At 37.8% G+C, this 19403-nt stretch overlaps 2 protein-coding genes across 2 annotated transcripts; one reads left to right on the forward strand and one right to left on the reverse strand.

Moving 5' to 3' along the window:
• Nucleotides 1–7813: 7813 nt before the first annotated feature.
• Nucleotides 7814–10283, forward strand: LOC116187191 (germin-like protein subfamily 1 member 13). Its single transcript, XM_031515821.1, has 2 exons — nucleotides 7814–8014; nucleotides 9538–10283. The coding sequence occupies exons 1-2, from the start codon at nucleotides 7900–7902 to the stop codon at nucleotides 10092–10094; spliced, it is 672 nt and encodes a 223-aa protein (XP_031371681.1). The 5' UTR covers nucleotides 7814–7899; the 3' UTR covers nucleotides 10095–10283.
• A 6427-nt stretch (nucleotides 10284–16710) lies between these two features.
• Nucleotides 16711–18301, reverse strand: LOC116188828 (probable aspartic proteinase GIP2). Its single transcript, XM_031518295.1, has 2 exons — nucleotides 18208–18301; nucleotides 16711–18014 (listed from the first exon to the last, which is right to left on the reverse strand). The coding sequence occupies exons 1-2, from the start codon at nucleotides 18299–18301 to the stop codon at nucleotides 16711–16713; spliced, it is 1398 nt and encodes a 465-aa protein (XP_031374155.1).
• Nucleotides 18302–19403: the final 1102 nt, after the last annotated feature.

Consider the following 19403-nt stretch of genomic DNA (forward strand, 5'->3'; position numbering starts at 1 on the left):
TGGAATAATGATATATTTTATTAGGGATATTAATTGCTTAAGTAGTCAGTAGATAGATTTTCTTTGTTATTATTTTTCAACTTGATAAACACAAGAAATAGAGTACTTACTTGACAGACAGATGTAAAGTTCTCCAAGTCCATAGAAGTTATTATAAATTACCTGATTAATATATCATAACTAATCAACGTCATTTCTCTCATTATAATTCATATTATCTTTTCAATAGTAAGGAAGCTCATTGTCTAGCATAGGAACAAAGGAAGGGAAGTAAAAGAACATCGAAAATCTTTACTGTGAAGAATCAAATGTGAAATCTCTTAGTTCTAATGGGGACAGACATATAGCTCCCTTCTGAATTCAATTTATTTAGTTAGTATTTGATTTTGTGATTTGATTTTTTTTCATAACAACAAGAGAAGAAATGAACCTAGTAAAGTTAAAAATCAATAGAATGGAAGTGCACGAGAAGCCCCTAGCCAAAATTGATACCTGAAACCTCTTATTTACATTAATGAAATATCCTATACTATAAACCATTATTAATTTTGGATTTATCACTCAAAAAATCACAATCTTTATACTTTTTCCTAAATATCGCACGATTTTAGAAAATAGCACAGAAATGCACGATATTTGCATTTTTTCTTAAATATAGCATGACATTTTAAGAGTAACACAGAAAAGTACGATCTTTATACTTTTTCCTAAATGTAGTACGACATTTTAAAAAATAACACAAAAATGTATGACCTTCATGCACGATCTTCTTTTTTTTTATCGGTGTGAACCTGGTATATGAAAGCCCAATTGACTTTCGACTAATCCAATCAAGCAAATGCATGACTACTTTGTTGACGAGTTGGTGTATTCTGCTGAGACATTCTAACGACGGTTTAGAATGAGGAAGCACTTGTTCTTTCGAATTGTCGAGGGCCTCTCAATTGTTGACAAAAATCATTAGTGGCGACTTCAAACTATTCCCAACATCTTGACCAAGTTAGCCCCACATCAGTCCGGGCAAATGAATAGCACAATTTACAATGAATATGTGCAACAATTTGAAAATAATTTTAGAAAATTCAACTGATTTATTTTGTATTTTATAATCTGCCCTTAAAGCATAGTTTTAGGGGAAAAGTTGGGGTTTATGATGCAGGCTGTTAATTGCTGTTGGGAAAACAAGAGTAAATTAAGTACTATTTTTATTAACTAACTTTATAAAAAAGATATTAGTTTCTTCTTTCCCCCTTGACGTTATATTTGTGTCTTTGCCTTGTCCTTTGGAAAAAGAAATTTACTAACTAACTAGGAAGCAAATCCGCGCTTCACGATAGAGAAATATATCGATGTTATAAATATGATTATTATTTAGTAATTTTCATTTATATTTTATGTTTTGCAATGCCATTGAATTTTTCATATTGTTGGCTCTGATTAAATTGGTTTATGTATGTCTTATTATTTATTAGTTTGATTACTCATTATCTTGTATAATGGACATATTTTGGTGGCGTAGACATAACAAAACATTCGCTGGTTGGCAGTATATATGTATAATATAGTCAAATTTATTCATTTATAACTCAAACTCAAATTTTAACATGCTTATAGAACTTCCGATCTAATTATCCATTAGTCAATGTTTTGAATACCCACATGATATTAGAAGTACTTTTTACAATTACAAGAGAAAAATTAAAGTTTGTTTCTTTGTGCACCCTTTGATTAGCCGTCAATAATATTACTAGTACATGTATTAATTTATATAAATCCAATTTTCTAGTTATGATAATATTCGTGGAAATTATAAATTATAAATTTACAATAATTTTTTATATGTTAATATCATAAATTGATCATCACGTCCCAAATCACACATTAATTGTGCAAATGGGAGATATTATATTTACATTTAAGGGCCAATAACCTCAATCAATTATTAATATTATTGTTGTTGTTATTATTGTTATTACTATTATTATATAATAATTAATTTATCAAATACAACTAATTAATGTTTGTAGTATGTGTGTGCATCCGAATTTCGTCTCGTTGAGGCCCGCATACGTGCGCTCGATCGCATGGCTTGGAAGTATTCACCTTCTCATGGAGACGCATGACGGACACGCATGAAAATGAGTCACCACTACCTGTTTATGATCTAGAAGTCAAGGGCCAGTGAGTTGCCCGAGTCTAGGGATAATGGATACACCTAGTTTGCTAAGACATATGGTCTTGCGGAACCAGGGGTTCCGAATTCGAGGGTCCTGTTGTGTGTAGGTCTATATCCCGCAATCCCTACCGATACTCTAGTTTGTCTAAGATTTGTCATTTTTAGTTTATTTACCGCGTTAATTAGGTTTTGCTCATCTCGCTCGTTTTGACACCGTAAATTCGTAGAAATGATCAATTCGGCTTAAGGGATCGAAAGAGGAGCGGATCCTCAGGTCAAGGAATCGATCCACCGTCCTTGCACCTCGACTAGCCGGGCTACGATGGTCGGTTCACTACGTGGACCGGGTCCGTGACTCGTGCGGTCCCGCTCGTCTCGGGGACTTGCAAGCCGACGCGATTGATTCCAACTCTCAGACTTCAAGCTTGCCGACCGGAATCATAACATAAATAAATGTATAAATAAATACCTCACACTATACTCACAATTAATAAATACAAATTACAACAAATGGATCCTAATCGACTCACATTCGGTAATATTCCGATCGCGCTCACCGTTAGTCCTGAAAAGACCGAAATCAAAATTAATGCAATGCGGGCTCATAGGAGCTGGGGTCAGGTCTGACCGAACCAGCGTATCCCAAGAGGGCCAAAGAATCCTCATGATAGATGTGGGACTAGTCTACTATAGCATAGGCTAAGGCACGATATTCAGCCTCCGTGCAGCTTATAGACACGGTGGGCGGTTTCTTGGAGCACTAGGAGACAATATTTGGTCCAACAAATACAACATAGCCTGTTGTCGATCGTCTGGTGTCCGGACAACCAGCCCAATCAGCATCCGTGTAGGCAGTAATCTGGAGATCAAAAGACTTGCGTAGTGTAAGCCCATGAGAGATTGTTCCCCGGAGATAACGTAGAATTCTCTTCACAGCCTGCAAGTGGGTTGTTCGTGAGGCATGCATAAACTGACTAACTAGAGTAACAGCAAAACAAATGTTAGGTCTAGTAATTGTTATGTACTGTAGGGCACCAACCATACTCCTCTATTCAGTAGGGTTGCCCAATAACTCTCCACCAATCAATGACAGAGTACTACGTGATGGTATGGGTGTCTTAACTGCCACCGAGTTTGCAAGTCCATATCTAGTGAAGACATCTAAGATGTATTTTTGTTGGCAAAGAAAGAGATTATTAGAGGAACGTTGGACTTGTATGCCAAGAAAGAAATGCAGGGGACCTAGATCCTTCATTGTAAATTCATCGGAAAGAATTTTGATAAATCGGTTGAGAAGAGTTGTAGAACTGCAAGCGAGAATAATATCATTAATGTATAGTAGTAATAAGAGTGTATGGGGACCATTACGATAGATAAATAGTGAGGAGTCAACAACACTAGATACAAACCGAAGAGAGTGGAGGAAAGAACTGAATTGAGTGAACCACGCTCTAAGAGCCTATTTAAGACCATAAAGGGATTTGTGAAGACGACAAATGTGGTTAGAAAATAAAGGATGAATGAAACAAGGAAGCTGACTCATGTAAACTTCCTCCTGCAAGTAACCATGTAAGAATGCATTTTTGACATCCAATTGACGGATATCCCAAGAAGAGGAATGAGCAAGAGAAAGAATTAAGCGAATAGTAGACGGTTTTACCATGGGACTGAAGGTCTCATGATAGTCAATGCCTGGTTGTTGGCGAAATCTCTAAGCAACTAGACGAGCTTTATATCGATCGATGCTTCCATCAACCCGATACTTGTTTCGAAACTTCCAAATGCTACAAACCACATTGGCCCGAGGAGGCGAAGGTACTAAACTCCATGTTCGATTTTGAATAAAAGCATTGAACTCTTCCGCCATTGCATTCCGCTAATTTTGATCTTTAATAGCTTGTGAGTAACATGTAGGTTCTGTGACTGTAGTGGGAGACGTGGCTAGAAGTGAAAATTTAGGATTTGGTTTTATTATTCCCAATTTTTCACATGTGACCATGTGATGTCGATTTTCAGGTTGTAGCTTATCAGGTTCTGTGGTCGAAGGTTGGACTAGACAGGGTGAAGAAGAGGTAGCTAGGCTGGATGAAGATGCTGCAGTCGGGCTGAGATGATGCCTAGTTGGCAGGACAGAGACACTGGATTCAGGCTGGGAGCCGGTATGGGCCGGACAAGTTTCCTAGAGAGGCAAGCGGATAGATTGGGCCAGGGTTCCTGTAGAGGTAAGCTGACCGTGTGTTGGGTTGGACCGGGTGTTGGGTTGAGTTTGATGGGCCAAGGCTGTCAGAGTGGTCTGTGTTTGATGGCAGACTTGAATTTGCTGGATGTGGGCATGTTGTGCGGATGGGCTAAGGCCGTGAATTGAAATCTTGGGTTGATCTGATTGCATTGGACCAAACTGGCACTTGCAGAATGGACATCGGGAAAACATTTGGGCGAACAACATTTTGATTCAGGTTTACTATAACATTAGGGCGTGCAAATGGAAAATAAGATTCATTAAAACGAACGTGTCGAGACACATAGACATGATTTTTATTGACATCAAGACATCGATAACCCTTATTTTCTTTTGCATATCCTATAAATACATATAGTTTGGATCGAGCTTCAAGTTTGTTGGAAACTTAAGGCGTTAGATTAGGATAGCAAGCACACCCCAATGTACATAGAAATCCATAATCCGGTATTTTGCCAAATAATTTTTCAAATGGAGAAATTTTTTGTAAAATTGGGGAAGGAAGTCTGTTTATTGTGAAAACCGCTGCAAGGGAGGCATCAACCCAAAATTGTTGTGGAAGATGACTTTGAGCAAGAAATGTTCGAACCATATCGAGAATATGGCAATGCTTTCTCTCCGCTATACCATTTTACTGCGGAGTGTATGGACACAACATACGAAAAATAATACCCGACTTATTGAATAATTCCCGAAATTTTGAATTGTTAAATACTAAATCACCGTCACATTGGAAGATTTTGATTTTCCGGTCAAATAAATTTTCCAATTGTGATTTAAAGATTTGGAAATCAAAAACTTCCGATTTAAATTTTAATGGAAATAGCCAAGCGAATCTTGAAAAATCATCAATAAAGATAACGTAATATTTGTATCCCAAATGAGACATAATTGGAGAGTGCTAAACATCCGCATGAATAACTTCCAAAGGAAATTTTGCAATATGGTTCACAATAGAAAAAAGGTATTCTATTCTTATTCTATTGAGAGGGAGGGAGAATAAGAATGAGGTGGCCGGTGATAATGCTGGTCAAAGAGTCGAGAGGAAGAGAGTAAGAAAGCTGAGTTGAAGATGGAGAGAATCAGAAGATGGTGTTTGAAGATGGGGATGAGGCTGCTATCAGTATGAGCAAAGGAGGCGTGAGGAAGAGGTGATCAGGAGAGTGTCCTGGAAAGAAGTCGAGAGATGAAGAACAAGAAGGAAGAAAATCAGTTCATGGTTGTTCTCCCTGTGTGTGTGAGGGAGAGCTGAGGGTGAGAGGTGAGAGTGAACTGATGGGGTGTGAGGTGAGTGACGTTGGGGGAGGGTGATGATCAGAGTAATGAACCAGGGAGGAAGCTAGGGGAATCAGTGAGCTGGGGAGTTCGGGAGAGTGAACTGAGTTAGACAGAGAGTGTACGAGATTGGGTGAGAGCTGAGGGACTGAGATGAGAGTGAGAGGTTGAGAGAGTGAGCTAAGGGGAAGGGAAGTCGATCAACTGAACTGAGAGTGGAAAGAGTGAGCTGGAGGGAACGTTTAATGAGTTGGAGGAGACATCGAGAGGGAATGAGCTGAGAGTTTCCCGGGAGTGAGCTCAGGGGGTTCCTGGGAGGAATGAGCTGAGGGATCTTCGGAAGGAATCAGCTGAGGGGTTCTAACTGAGCTCAGGGGTTCTCGTTTTTTTTTTTTTTCCTTTCCTGCACCTCTTCTGTTCTTCTTCTGTTAGCTTTTCTGCTTCCTTTTCTTCCTCCGGTCGTCTGTTCTGCAGATGAAGCTAGCGATTTCTGGGTGGCTCGAGGAAGCTTCCGAATCAGCCGCAGTCTGCCCCCGGAAGCTCAGAGGATCCCGGTGGCTGGTGTTCTGCAGGGAATGGACTGATTGCGTGAGGATCCGAAGATCGCAGTAGGATGTGGTCGGCGCCGCAAACCAACTATCATCGGATCAGAGCAGGCTCGGGTATTTGGCTGGGAGGAAACAGAGCAGAAAGAACAAATGAAAAAAACAAAAAAAAGAGAAGAACTTGGTCAAGACACGTATTATGGGAGGGGTTCGGCCAAGTTGACTACTTGAGCCGACCCCTCTGCCATTTCTCTTCTCCCCTTTTTTTTAATATGTATATATATATATATATATATATATATATATATTTATTTATTTATTTATTTATTTACTCGTATGCGCATGTTCAGGAAAATTCGATTTCTCAAAATCTGTTGACGTTTCGGAAAGAAAACTTCGAAATTGGGAAATTCAAAAATAATTGGCCCCGTGAGAATTCTAATTTGCATTGACAGAGATCAAATCTCGACGAAAATCGATATCGAATCTCTGACACACATCGATTGTAATTGCTTAATTATTTCTGAAATTCAATTTTTCGAATAGGATATCCGAAAAATAATCTATGACCACCATTATGTTCAAGAAAATTCGAAGATCGATATTATGCAGAGAAATATTTTTTGTTCCCAAGTATCGTCCGGAATTTGAAAATCGCAATTAAAGACGTAAGTCTAAAATTCTCGTCTTTTCAATCGGATATCCGAAAAAATGATCTAGGAATACCGTTGTGTTTAGAAAATCAAACTTTAATGCATGTAAAGCCCGAAAACGTCCCTTAGAATATTTTTTTTGAAAATTTAATATTAAAGTTAAATTAAAGAAATGCCCCGATTTCAAAGGTAGTGAGTCTCGATAAATGAAGAATGTGATCGGGCACACCTTAATGATTCTCGAGTACTGATAGACTAAAACGGGGTGCTGATAGTATGGATAAGTAAAAGAAAAAATACAAAGAAAATAAATGAAAAGAAGTTAGAAAAAAATAAAGAGTTGACATGTGGCAATATGTGCAAGAGTTTTAGTTATACAAGATGATCTCTTTCTCGTTGAATGGAAAGAGTTGAGTTTTGACCTCAAAAGCTTTGGATGTGATTTCAAATTTTTATATAAATCTTGGTCGAATTAATGATATGTAGCTTATTTCCGATGAATATAAAGTTATATATTACAAAAAGAGAACGAATAATTTGTCTAACTTTCAATTTTCATTTTCGCCCATAAAATTTAGGTTATAATTTTTAACTATCATTTAATGGAGGATATTATTGTGATTTCATCACAATAACCACCCATTTCTCCCACTTTTCTCTCCCTCTCATTCAGACTAGACTCCATATACCTTGCATTCTTCTATATAACACTTGACTTTCTTATTTTGACTGGCCAAACAAAATTAGTGTTTTTCTTTTGGGTTGCGATCATGGAGGGAATCATCCATTACGTATGCGAATCAACAAAATCTGATTCCACACGTCACATATATAATTCGGGATGTTCTTTTTCGTTCAACTGGTCACGTGTGTATTGATCTGGTGAATGCCTCTCAGCTATCTATAAATAGGGCTTGCTATATGTGCTTCAATCCCTCACAGCCGAAGCTACTCTACCCAACAATAATTGCATACCTAGTTCTCTCCAATACATTTATATAACTTGGTCCAATGAAGCTCTTTGTAGTCCTTCTCGTGTGTGCTTTCGCGATCTCTAGCAGCTTTGCATCTGATCCTAGTCCACTTCAGGACATTTGTGTGGCTATAAAAGAGCCCAAAGATGCTGGTATTTCCATATCTATATCTATATTTTTACATTTCTGTGTTATATATGTAAACTGGCATGATTCCCCGTACATGCATGGGTCTTTCGAGTCAAGTTACTACCATGCAGAATACAACATGGATACATAAATATAACTATTTTTGGGCGAGTTGATACATATATAACCATTTGGTTAGATAGAAGCATTGATACTTTTAAGCTTTCTGTAAGTTGTATCTATGAATTTCGCTTGATAAATTCGCCTCAATGAGAACAATATGCGCTCCAAATTCATACTGTGACTGTTAGCATTCATTTATGACCCATTTTTTTCATGCGCTTTCCTTTTACTTGAAAAAGATCTTGTGTATAACATATATACCGCGTGGAGTAGTGTCACAAGACACAAAAAATATTTTTATTTTTTTTACAAAATTCTAAAAACCAAAAGGATTTGGTGATACTTATTGGCTCATGATACCACTTGGTACATGTATTCATTATATACAACACTTTCTCCTTCTTACCTATCTTCTTTCCCCAATTTTTCTAGAATTTTCTAGAATTTTCTAGAATATGCACGCCCAAAACGAAGATCATTCATTTTTTGATAAGAAAATAATATTTATTTGTATATCACCCACAAGATAATATCTATATGTTTATATATATATATATATATATCTCACTAAAAAGAAAATATTTGTTTGTTTCTCATAATATTCAGAACTTTAGAATGTTATAGTATTTATATTTATATTACAACTATATGATCCATCGTCCTTTATTTTCACTTTTAAATTGCCTAATATCATGTAAACTCGATTACAGAGGTTTTATATTTTCTTTTTATCATTCAATAAAAATTGAATTAACAATAAATATTAAACTATTAAAGTACAAAAATAGTAACAATGATAACACCCAAGAAAGAATATTTGATTATCTCTCATAATACCCAAAATTTTAGAAATTTGTAGTTTTTATATTACAATTATACAACTTTTGAATTGTTCAATTTTATTATTAAAATGCCTAGCTAATATAATAAAACGGAAATTACGAAGTTTTTTCTTTTTCTTTTATTATTCATTAAAAATAAATTATAAAATAATAGATTAAAATCTTAAGTAAAAGAAAAGCAAGGAATTTTAATTTTAAATTGCCTAATGAAACAAACAGTCTTTTTTTAACCAGCGGAAATTGAACAAAGTATATAATGTGATAAATTAATTTATTAAAATAAAGCAAAATGAAAAAATAGTTGCAAGAGATTTAAAAAATGCCATACTCTCTTTGGTAATCTTAAAAATGTACAATCTGATTTGTTGTTAGAGAGAGAGAGAGAGAGAGAGAGAGAGAGAGAGATAGATAGATTTTTATGGATATGACCATCTTTTTTACGTATAAAGTATCCTACAATATGCATGTATATACTAGAACAAAGCTTCCATTTAATTCGAACTTGCTTGGAGGGAATGATGCATCCTTTTTGTGCACATATAATCATTACCTATGTTCTAATTTTCAATCTCTTTATGCAGTGTTTGTGAATGGAAAATTCTGCAAGAATCCGAATCTTACAGTCGCAGATGATTTCTTCTTCCAAGGGCTCAACGTTCCCCGAAATACTGATAATAAGGTCGGGTCCTTTATCACTGGTGTCGATGTTAACTTGATTTCGGGTCTCAACACTTTAGGGGTTTCTGTGGCCCGCGTCGACTTTGCCCCTTATGGCGTGAACCCACCCCACCTCCACCCTCATTCCTCTGAGATCCTCATGTGCATGGAGGGTGAGCTCTATGTTGGGTTCGTCTTATCGAACGTGCTCGGAAACAGGTTCATCACCAAAGTTCTGAAGCCTGGGGACTTGTTTGTCTTCCCATTAGGGATGATTCACTTCCAGCTCAACATAGGGAAGACCCCGGCAGTCGCATTCGCAAGCTTTGGCAGCCAAAATCCAGGTTTTATAACAGTTGGTAATGCGGTGTTTGGAGCCAACCCACCAATTGACCCTGAGGTCTTGATCAAGGCATTCCAGTTGGACAAGAAAACTGTAGATTATCTCCAATCCCAGTTATGGTACAACAACCACAATTAAAACCAAATGAGAGAGTGAAAGAGTATATTGTTTATATAATTCATCAAATAAAACCGTATCGTTAAAATATATTCGATATATGTTCTTGTAAGGTGGAAATCTTCAATATTTCTTGTATGTTTATGTATTATGGTGGAAGTGTGGTATATCTTTCTCAATAAAAACGATGTGTTTAACTTTCATTGATCATGTTATTTCTTCTCTTTATGAAATTCTTCTATTTTAATTCCCCCAGATCGCTCTCTCTCACATGAGTGGAAGGTTGAATCAATACCCAATCTCGAGACCAACCTCCCACTCGATCTCATTTTTTGAGAGTGCAAGTTTCTTTGTACTGGCTCATCCATCCTTATGAAAGGAGTGCAAGTTCCTTTATAAAGGAAAATTTCGACTTGGAAAATGAAATTCGCAATTGAGAGGGTTTTACTTTTTAGTGAATCACTATCACTTCGACTCGAAACATGCGGGTTGAAAAGTTACTCATAGATTAAGAGTTTGTGTTGTACCACAAGGTGAGCACAAATTGAAACCCAGATAGGGAGATTCTATGGTGCAATCACAAAAAATAATAGTACAGCATATTCAAGTGTTTTACTAAAACTTTAAGTAAAAGTTGCTTACGGTTTACTATTATTGTAAGTAAATTACTAATGAAGTAGGTAATTTATTAAGAATTTAAGTAACTTTATCATAATTAATTTCTCAAAATACATGTAGTTTACTCGAAAAACGTGTAAATTACTCAACAATTGATCTACTTTACTCTAATTTAAAGTAAATTACTTATATGTATGATGCAACCACTTTTAAAGTGATTGAAACTAGACCTTTCTGCCAAGGGAAAATTATGCAACATTATGACATCAACTTGTTGCTTATATAATAGTATTAGATATTGGTTGATATTGGTGTATATTTTTTGTCACTGAAATGAAAAGGTGAGTTGATGCTTATGGAGCTTATGCTTCCAATCAATTTAACCAGCTCATTCTAATGAGAAAGGTTTGAATCTGCACAAGAAGTGGAGAGTAAAACTAAGGTGTAAAGGAAGAGAAGCGGAGTCACCAATTTATACATATATATACCTATTTTTTAGTACAATGCAATTGAAGTACTACATATATAGACCGGAAGCATTTCGGAAGTTCTCGCGGAAAGTAAGTTCGTTTTTCACGCTCTCGAATTTCTCTTTTACATTTTAAAAAAATGCAAATAAATTAATGTAAATATAGATATTACTTAATCATGAAGTAAGTAAGTAAATAAGTACGTAATAATAATCATAATAATATAACATAATAATATAATATAATATAATATTTATAATATAATTATTCTTAATTCAATCTTATAGGTTGATTTATAAAGTATTTAAATAGGAATTGTTACATGTGGAACTTGAATAACCCAACAATATTATGGATAAGATGCATCCATATAATAGTATAATAAGGGTCGGTCGAAAAATACATCATATATTTTAATAAGGATATTGAATTATTAATATTTTCATATATTTTATAATGATTGTATTAAATTGAAGTAGAATTTAACTATGAAGCAAGTAATATATGTTTTCCATCATATATATATTGTGCATGATTTTATTTATTAGTTTTCCCGTGCAATGCACAGACAACCCTACTAAATTATGTATGGTAGGAAAATGGGGCTCTAATAATTATGATTTGCAATGTCACAATTAAGTGCATGGATTAGCAAATTATACGGCAGTATAGTTTTTTGTATTCTCTGTGTCGCATACGCTTTTTCTCTTTTTTTCTTTTAATACGAAAATGTGTATTGAACCATTTCCAATAGAAAGTAAGATTACAATCCTTAGTTTTTACTAATCACAATGAAGTTATACGGGCATTGTACGTCAAACATTCTTAAATTAAGTTAGAATGCATATTGTCAGCACCAAATTTCGATCCATCGGCTCCAGAGGGCAAAATCGTCATTTTTCCAATTTATTACATTTTCTAAAATAATAATAATAATAAATAAATAAATAAATAAAATATATTTTTTAAAAAAATTAATTAATTAATTTTCGAGCAGGCCGGGCAGGGCTGGGCAGTGCTCACCGGCTGCCCGTGATCCCAATCGGCCCCAGAAAAAAAAAAAAAAAAAAAAAAAAAAAGTGTTCGAGCAGGCCGGGCAGCGCTCGCCGGCTTCCCGCGATCCCCGCCGGCCCAGAACCCCAAATCGCAGATTTCAACGATTTTCTCCAAAATCGGCCGAAATCTTAACGGAAACGGGGAAAGAGATTGCAATTAAATGGATAGAAAAGCAATTCGGATGGGAAGGAACAAAACCCAGCAAGAGAAAACGAGAAATTTGCCCTCGATTTGACCGATTACAGGATCGATTGATTTCGGAAACCCTCGCCGGAAAACGCGACTTTTCCCCTCGATTTCGGCCGTTTCAACCCCGGTGAAGTCTAAATCGGACACCGCGCAGCCCAAGCGGTGCCCAAAGCCATCTCCCGCGCCCTCTCGTGCTGTCGTCGCGGCGTCCAGGGGTGAGAACCGCCACCCGCAACCTCATCGCCGCTGTTCTCGGCGATCCCGACCGCCCGTCGGCTAACGGGCCTCGGCCCAATGCGCCCAGTCCGGCCCAGCGCTCTTCCGGGAGATTCCTCCTTCGGGCGGGAAATCCAATCCGACCCGATTCATCCGGCGATTTTTTTTATTTACAGAATCACCCCACAACTTTCCGAACTAGGTAAATTCTCGACTTAGTGGCATGATTAGGGTCCTTTCCTGAATATTAATGCTTACTTGATGGATATAATGTGAAATGAGTGTTCTTGGGTCGTGTGGGTGATCGGATTTGTCCCGAACTCGATTTTACGAACTTTCTATTTTGTTACATTTTAGTCCAGAGGACGCATTTTATTTTTTTATTTTTATTTTAGACCTACCCTGAACTCTAAAATTATTTTCAATCAAGTCCCGGTCACTTTACTATTTTCCAATCAGTCCTTGGATTTTCCAGAATTTTTCTAAATAAACCAACTAACTTTTCAAATTGTTTCAGTTTAGTCCCGGGACCATTTTTCACCCTTTTCAGATCTGCCCCGAATTTCAAAAATTCTTTTCAATCAAGTCCCAGTCATTTTACTATTTTCCAATCAGTCCTGAAATTCCCATAATTTTTTAAGAATCCCAAGGAACTTTCCAAGTTGTTTCAGTTTAGTCTTGGGACCATTTTTTTTTGTTTTCAGATCATTCCACATTTTCAAATTCATTTCAAATAAGTCCTAAGACATTTTCAGTAATTTTTACACAGTCCCCAATTTTTTTAGAATTTTCAAATCAGTCCCCAATTTTTTTAGAATTTTCAAATCAGTCCCCAATTTTTTTAGAATTTTCAAATAGGTGCCCGAAACTTCATCCGAATTTTCAAATCAGTCCCTGCTCTTTTAAAATCGGTCAATTCAGTCCCGTGGTCATTTTCTAAAAATATCCGACCCTTTCCTACTTGGATCACCCACCGACAATGTATGTGCCCCCATTTAAATATTTTTTTTTTGTAATTATATGTATACAACGAGATAATATCAGAAATTAGAGTTTATCAGGCGGTCAATTAATGGCTATCTCGACGACTCGAAATCCGTAAACTAAAGCATTCGGCAAATTTCTAATTAACCTGAAATTCTACATACGGGATAATCGGGACGTTAAATTTGGCTAAATTAAATCACTTGACTCTTTTAAATGAATTGTACGAACCGATTAATAATCTGTAATCGCGTCGACAGTTCAAGAACCGTTAGTCACTCCCTTTTTAAATTCACAATTTCAAAAGTATTGAGATACGTGCTACGTAATCTTGATTTTTTATACACACACATATTTTTCGATTCAAGGGGTATGACTATCGGTTCTTGTCCTGCTATTACTCTACTATAGGTTTGTGTTTAGAACGGGTTAAAATATGTAAAAACAGATTAATCTCAAAATCGGCCTAAATCAAACATGGGCAATAGTCAAATAGAGGGTTAGGTTTTTGGGTTTTAGGTGAAAATACTCTTAATCTGTAAAAGCCATATTGTCACGATACAGAATAATCTAAAAACAACCCACACATTCGAGACTTGACTATGGACATCACGTCTATCGGATCCGTTAAAATAATGCCAGATGTTACATGCCCTATCTATCACTCCTTTTGTTTGTTTTAAGGTAGGATTTGTATGCCAAGATACCTCGATTAATAATCAGTTAAGTCACGTAAATTCGGCGATAACAAAACCCCGTTATTTGTTTATTTGAGCTTGCTTGTTACATTTTTACAATTATTTGTTATGCGGATCGAGCCCGATCCTTTAGGACTCAGTTCACACTAGGTCTAGCGCCCATAACTGTCGATCACGGGTTCCAATGCCCCCATACACCGAGTGCGCATTTAATTTAATTTTCGGTCTTTTCCAAAACTATACGGTGAGCATGAGTGAAATAATGGCCGAACGCGAACCGACCGAGATTCAGTCATTGTAATTTGTCTTTTATTTGAGATAAGGTTTATTATTATACATATATTCATGTAAAAATCCCGGTCGGAGAGTGGATGGTCAGAGTGTTTCTTCAAATTTACGGTATCAAAATGCATAAGATCAGCGAAACTTAATTAGAGGTAATTAAATTAAAGTGGCAAGTCTAGACAAGCTAGAGTACCGAAAGGGCGTGTGGGATATAGGCCCACACGTAATAAAACCCCCGAATTCGGAATTTTTGGTTCCGTACAGACCATTGCCTTAGCATTTTAGGTGTACCCCGTACCCCTAGACCCGGGTAACTTGCCGGCCCTCGACCTTCGGGTCGTAAAATGGCAAGTGGCAACTCGTTCTCACGTGCGTCCATCGCGCGTCCCCGAGAAGGTGGACACTCCCAAGCCGTGTTGCATAGGCGTGCGCATACGTGCCCCGACGAGACGAAATTCGGGTGCGCACACATATAATACTGAAATGATAGATCATATGCTTCTTCAGGAATTGATGTGGGGGTTGACGTCAGTCTTCGGCACTCCAAGCTCCGGTTGCCTGTGCAGAAGGGAAGGCCGCCGGGGAACTTTGAAATTAGCCTTTCATAATATTTTATTTTTATAATTGTTAAAAGTCCACCTAAATATTTTCACTTATATAGTGTTTTTTTTTTCGACGTGGATACTGGTATTCGGAGGTCCAATTGAGGCATGATTAATTCAGTGGAGCTGAGTCAGCCTACTAAAGGGTAAAAGTACAATAATTTCGAATTTAGTGGGTAGCTCAAAACCAAGCCAGTTTTGTACCTCACAAAAGGCATAGAGATTCCGAATATGTAATCCCGAGTTTCCATGGTAATAAAAAGCATTTTGGATGTGGAATTCGTTGCGTGACGTATGGCCAAAGATGGCCCATGGTATTCATTGGACTGTTGGCTCGGGGAAGCTTGCCAAGTTCTCGTTGGGTAATTTGGTCATCGACAATGGACTTACCGACGGTGCTAGTGGACCTGTTCCTTCGGAATGGAGAGAAGCTTCTGTCAATGCATTTGCAGCTCGTCATCAAGCCTGGAGCTGGGAGTATATTCGAAGCTACTGCCATCACAAGTCCTGCTAGTGTTGCTGCAACACTGCCTCCCGATGAAGAGGGAGGACCAGATCAGGTATTTTGGATGCTATCATCGAATGGAAAATTCTTGTTTTTCTTTTTTTTTTTTGGGTGAATATGTTTATTGTCCAATTTTAGCATATATCCTACCATGTTACTTGTGTAGACACCTAATTTCGATCTAGGCCCAAGATCAGACGGAAAAAGGAGCCCCAGACCTATTATCAGTCAAAGAACGTAACTAAAAAGAAAAAGATGCTAAGGGATAACCCCAGCGGACGGCTTTCAAGACAGATTTGATAAGTCCTTGAGTTTTCTCCTTACGCATTTCAGATATTTGGTGTTGTTTTAAAAAATAATTAGGTTGTCAGTGGCATTTTTTCGAGAAAATCAATTTCTAAAAAAATAAATCGTCCCTACAAATTTATTTGCAGGAGCATAAAAGTATCGGGGATTCGCTGCATCCTATATGTTTCCCGATTATTATAAAATGAAATCCTGCACCAACATATATTGGTTCAAGTGGTTCAGTACTTGTTCTCTTTAAATAAAATCTCAGGTTTGAGTCTTATGAATGGAGAAAATTTACGTCGAGAGAGTTTTACCTCTTAGTGGGCCGACCTGGCTCGACTAAATTAATCGAAACCCAATTAGACTTTTGGATACCAGATTGCACAAAAAAAAAATCAAATCCTCTTATGTAGTGGAAGATGAAGGAAATGAAGGGGGTGAGAAAATCTCTCAAGTGCATATTGAATCCGAAACCTCTTCATTTTAGGACGAGAATGCGAGTACCTCTGTCATGAATCCCTTTGTCGATGCACCATATGTATTGACATCGTGGTATAAAATTTCTCTCTAACAATAGATTATTTACCCAGTCCGTTCCTCTAGACAAAGTCCATCACGTGCCAAGAGAACAATTCACTTAATTCCATGTCAAAGACTTATTCATCAAAATGATGAAAAGAACATCTATGCATATATAGGGCAATATTGCAATGCCATATACTCTCAGGCAGTAGAAGTGAAATTGAAGTTACCACAAGTAGTTTGTCTGCCCAAGAGAGTGTTACTGAACCCAACCCTAGACCTCGCCAGATCAAACTGTATTAGATTGTTCTCCAACTGGTACCCTTCGATCAGTACAGCGGTTTGGACGTAAGACCCTCCATCAACAGCACCGAGACAAAGGAAGTCATTATTGATCTGAACCATCGAGTTCGAGCCCGTGATAGTCCATATAGTGTCCTTGTTTTGCAGTGTTAGGTAGATGTACGGCACCGCTGGTCCAACACGCGTGCCTGGGATGTTCTTTGAGCTGAAGCACACCTCAAAGGGCCTGACTGCTCCGACCCTAGTGATGTTCCTTGCAGCCGCTTCGGAGATGAATGCCTTTGTGAATGCTGCAAAGATGGAAGTTTCGAGGACTGTGTATCTATTGACTGTGCTCAGCTCGGTGCCCCCGTGACCATTGCTTTTTATGGTCAATAGGTTTGAGTTCAACGACAGGAGCTTGTTTCCCACAGTGATGGACTTGACACCGATGAAGTACTCGTAGGACGGCTCACCCCCGAAGGCAGCAGTATATGTATGGACTGGGTTGCTCAAGAGCGGCGTGTAAGTCAATGATTGGGAGGCATCGACGTTAGGGAGGAGATTGTATGGTCCATCCCCGAAGAAGATGACCCCAGTTGAGGTGTTTGAGGATGGGAGGCAGATAGCGAACTTCCTAGAAAAGCTGAAGGCAGAGGAGAGCATCAACGGCAATGCGATCTTCGTCCTGCCGAGCGGTGCCATGCCAGTAGCCCCGCTAGCGAGCCTAAAGAGGCTGATATCAGAGCCACAGACAAACAGGAACTGGGGCACACGCACTATATTTCCTGGGTTTGAACCATCGGTCGAGGGCAACGACAGACCATCCGAGCCAAGTCCACCAGGAAAGTCGATCCTTCTCACAGTGTTCTCCCCGATGAGTATACAGGTGTTGTTGTTGCACCCTGGTACTGCAGGGGATCCTAGGCAACTGTGGCGGCAGTAACCTTGTGTTCCGCGCGCGCCCTGAGCTGATCCGCACCGAGATGGGCGGAAGGTTGAGGAGATGTATTCTGGTATGTCGCACGCGACCCACGAGTGCCAGCCCCCGAGGTCGACCACGAGGCTCAGCGGCACTGGTGGAGGCCTCTGGTGGATACAGGTAAGGTACTGGGAGGTCCAACCGTCCTTTGCGACAGGGAGGGCAAGGGCTTTGGACCAGAAAGATTGATGGGCGGGAGACGACAAGAGGAAGACGAACAAAAGGCAAGAGATGAAGGGAGCTCCAAATGGACATTTTTATGTTATTTGAACGTTTTTATAATTTTAAAAAATGTTTATTTCTTTCGTGAAATTTAAGCGTTTTAATTCTATTTAAGTGATGTAAGCCCTAAAGCTAAATAGTTGTTGTTTTTAATAAAATTTAGAGCTACTGTGCTCTTTCGTCCATTCTCAAATTCAATTCGAGTTGGATGCCGATTTTCTCGGTATTCGAAGAATCAATAGAAAATTGAAGGTCGTAGTTCCGGTATTCTGCGGAATCAACGGATCTGTGACAGGTTCTTCGCATGGACGCTGCGTCAAATTATATATATCGGGAAGGTCTAAAGTGCAAGTAAATTATCAAGCTCTAATTGATTTGCTCAATATACTAACTGAACTCAACGTTTTGAACGTGTTTTTAGAAATTAGTTGGATGAATTACTTAGGAGCCATTTGGTTCGACAATTACTGGAAATTTAAGATTATAAGGAAAATTTTAACTCTAGAATCATTTTCCTAGGACCATAGGAAAGATTGTGAGATTGTTATATTAAGTGTAGTAAATTATTGGGAAATTGAGTAATAATATGTAATATTAGTTTATAAAAATCAAAATTAATTTATATAGAGTGTTAACTTGTGGGATCCACCATGGTATTGTTAAAATACGATGTGCCAAGAAGGGAAAGTTTTTCACACTTATGACTGGAAAGTTTTTACCACCCTGAGTTAAACCTTTCCGCCTAAACATGTGATAATAGGTGGGAGAGTCCGGATCTTCCCGCGAAAGTTTGAACTTTCCAACAATCCAAATGCCCCCTTAAATATTTTGTTGTAAATATAATACGACTTTTTAAGAGAAACATATAAAGGCATGATCTTCGCATTTTTTGTAAATATAGCACGACATTTAAAAAAAAGAACAAAAAAGCACGACCTTTAACCTTAGTTGCGCATGTAGCACGACATTAATTATTTAGTTAGATTATAACGATAACAGCTAATATAGAGTTAATGATGCTACGCGGTATAACATGATTGGACGAGTAGATTCCACATATTTGTATTTATTTAAAAAAATTTAAAAAATTAAAAGAAGAGAAAGGGGATTCAACTTAATAAGAGGAAAGGGCGAATGGGCTGACGGTGGTGGCTACGCCGGTAGCTGCCATCCCCTAATTGAGGTCGCTCGGCACAGGAGAATCCCAATTATTTGGGTGGTGGCTGTAATCGGGGCACCTATCACCAGAATCGAAATTGAGGGCTTTTTCATTTCAGTGGTGGGGCCCAATTGCACCCTCGAAATCCATAATCCCCTCCTTTCTTTTCTTTTGAAAAAATATTCTTTTTAATTTTTTTAATTTTTAGAATTGTTTTTAATTAAATTAAAATATATGGGACCCACTCGT

The sequence above is a fragment of the Punica granatum genome, chromosome 8 (genome assembly GCF_007655135.1).
Source record: "Punica granatum isolate Tunisia-2019 chromosome 8, ASM765513v2, whole genome shotgun sequence".
NCBI lineage: Eukaryota > Viridiplantae > Streptophyta > Magnoliopsida > Myrtales > Lythraceae > Punica > Punica granatum.

Bases quoted from the DNA above. Each gene is read 5' to 3' on its own strand.
- LOC116188828 (XM_031518295.1), bottom strand. From the start codon at position 18,301: ATGCGAAGAACCTGTCACAGATCCGTTGATTCCGCAGAATACCGGAAC. The intron at 18,015-18,207 runs GCATCCAACTCG...GTCCATTTGGAG, and splicing joins TTCGAATACCGAGAAAATCG to CTCCCTTCATCTCTTGCCTT.
- LOC116187191 (XM_031515821.1), top strand. From the start codon at position 7,900: ATGAAGCTCTTTGTAGTCCTTCTCGTGTGTGCTTTCGCGATCTCTAGC. The intron at 8,015-9,537 runs GTATTTCCATAT...CTCTTTATGCAG, and splicing joins AAAAGAGCCCAAAGATGCTG to TGTTTGTGAATGGAAAATTC.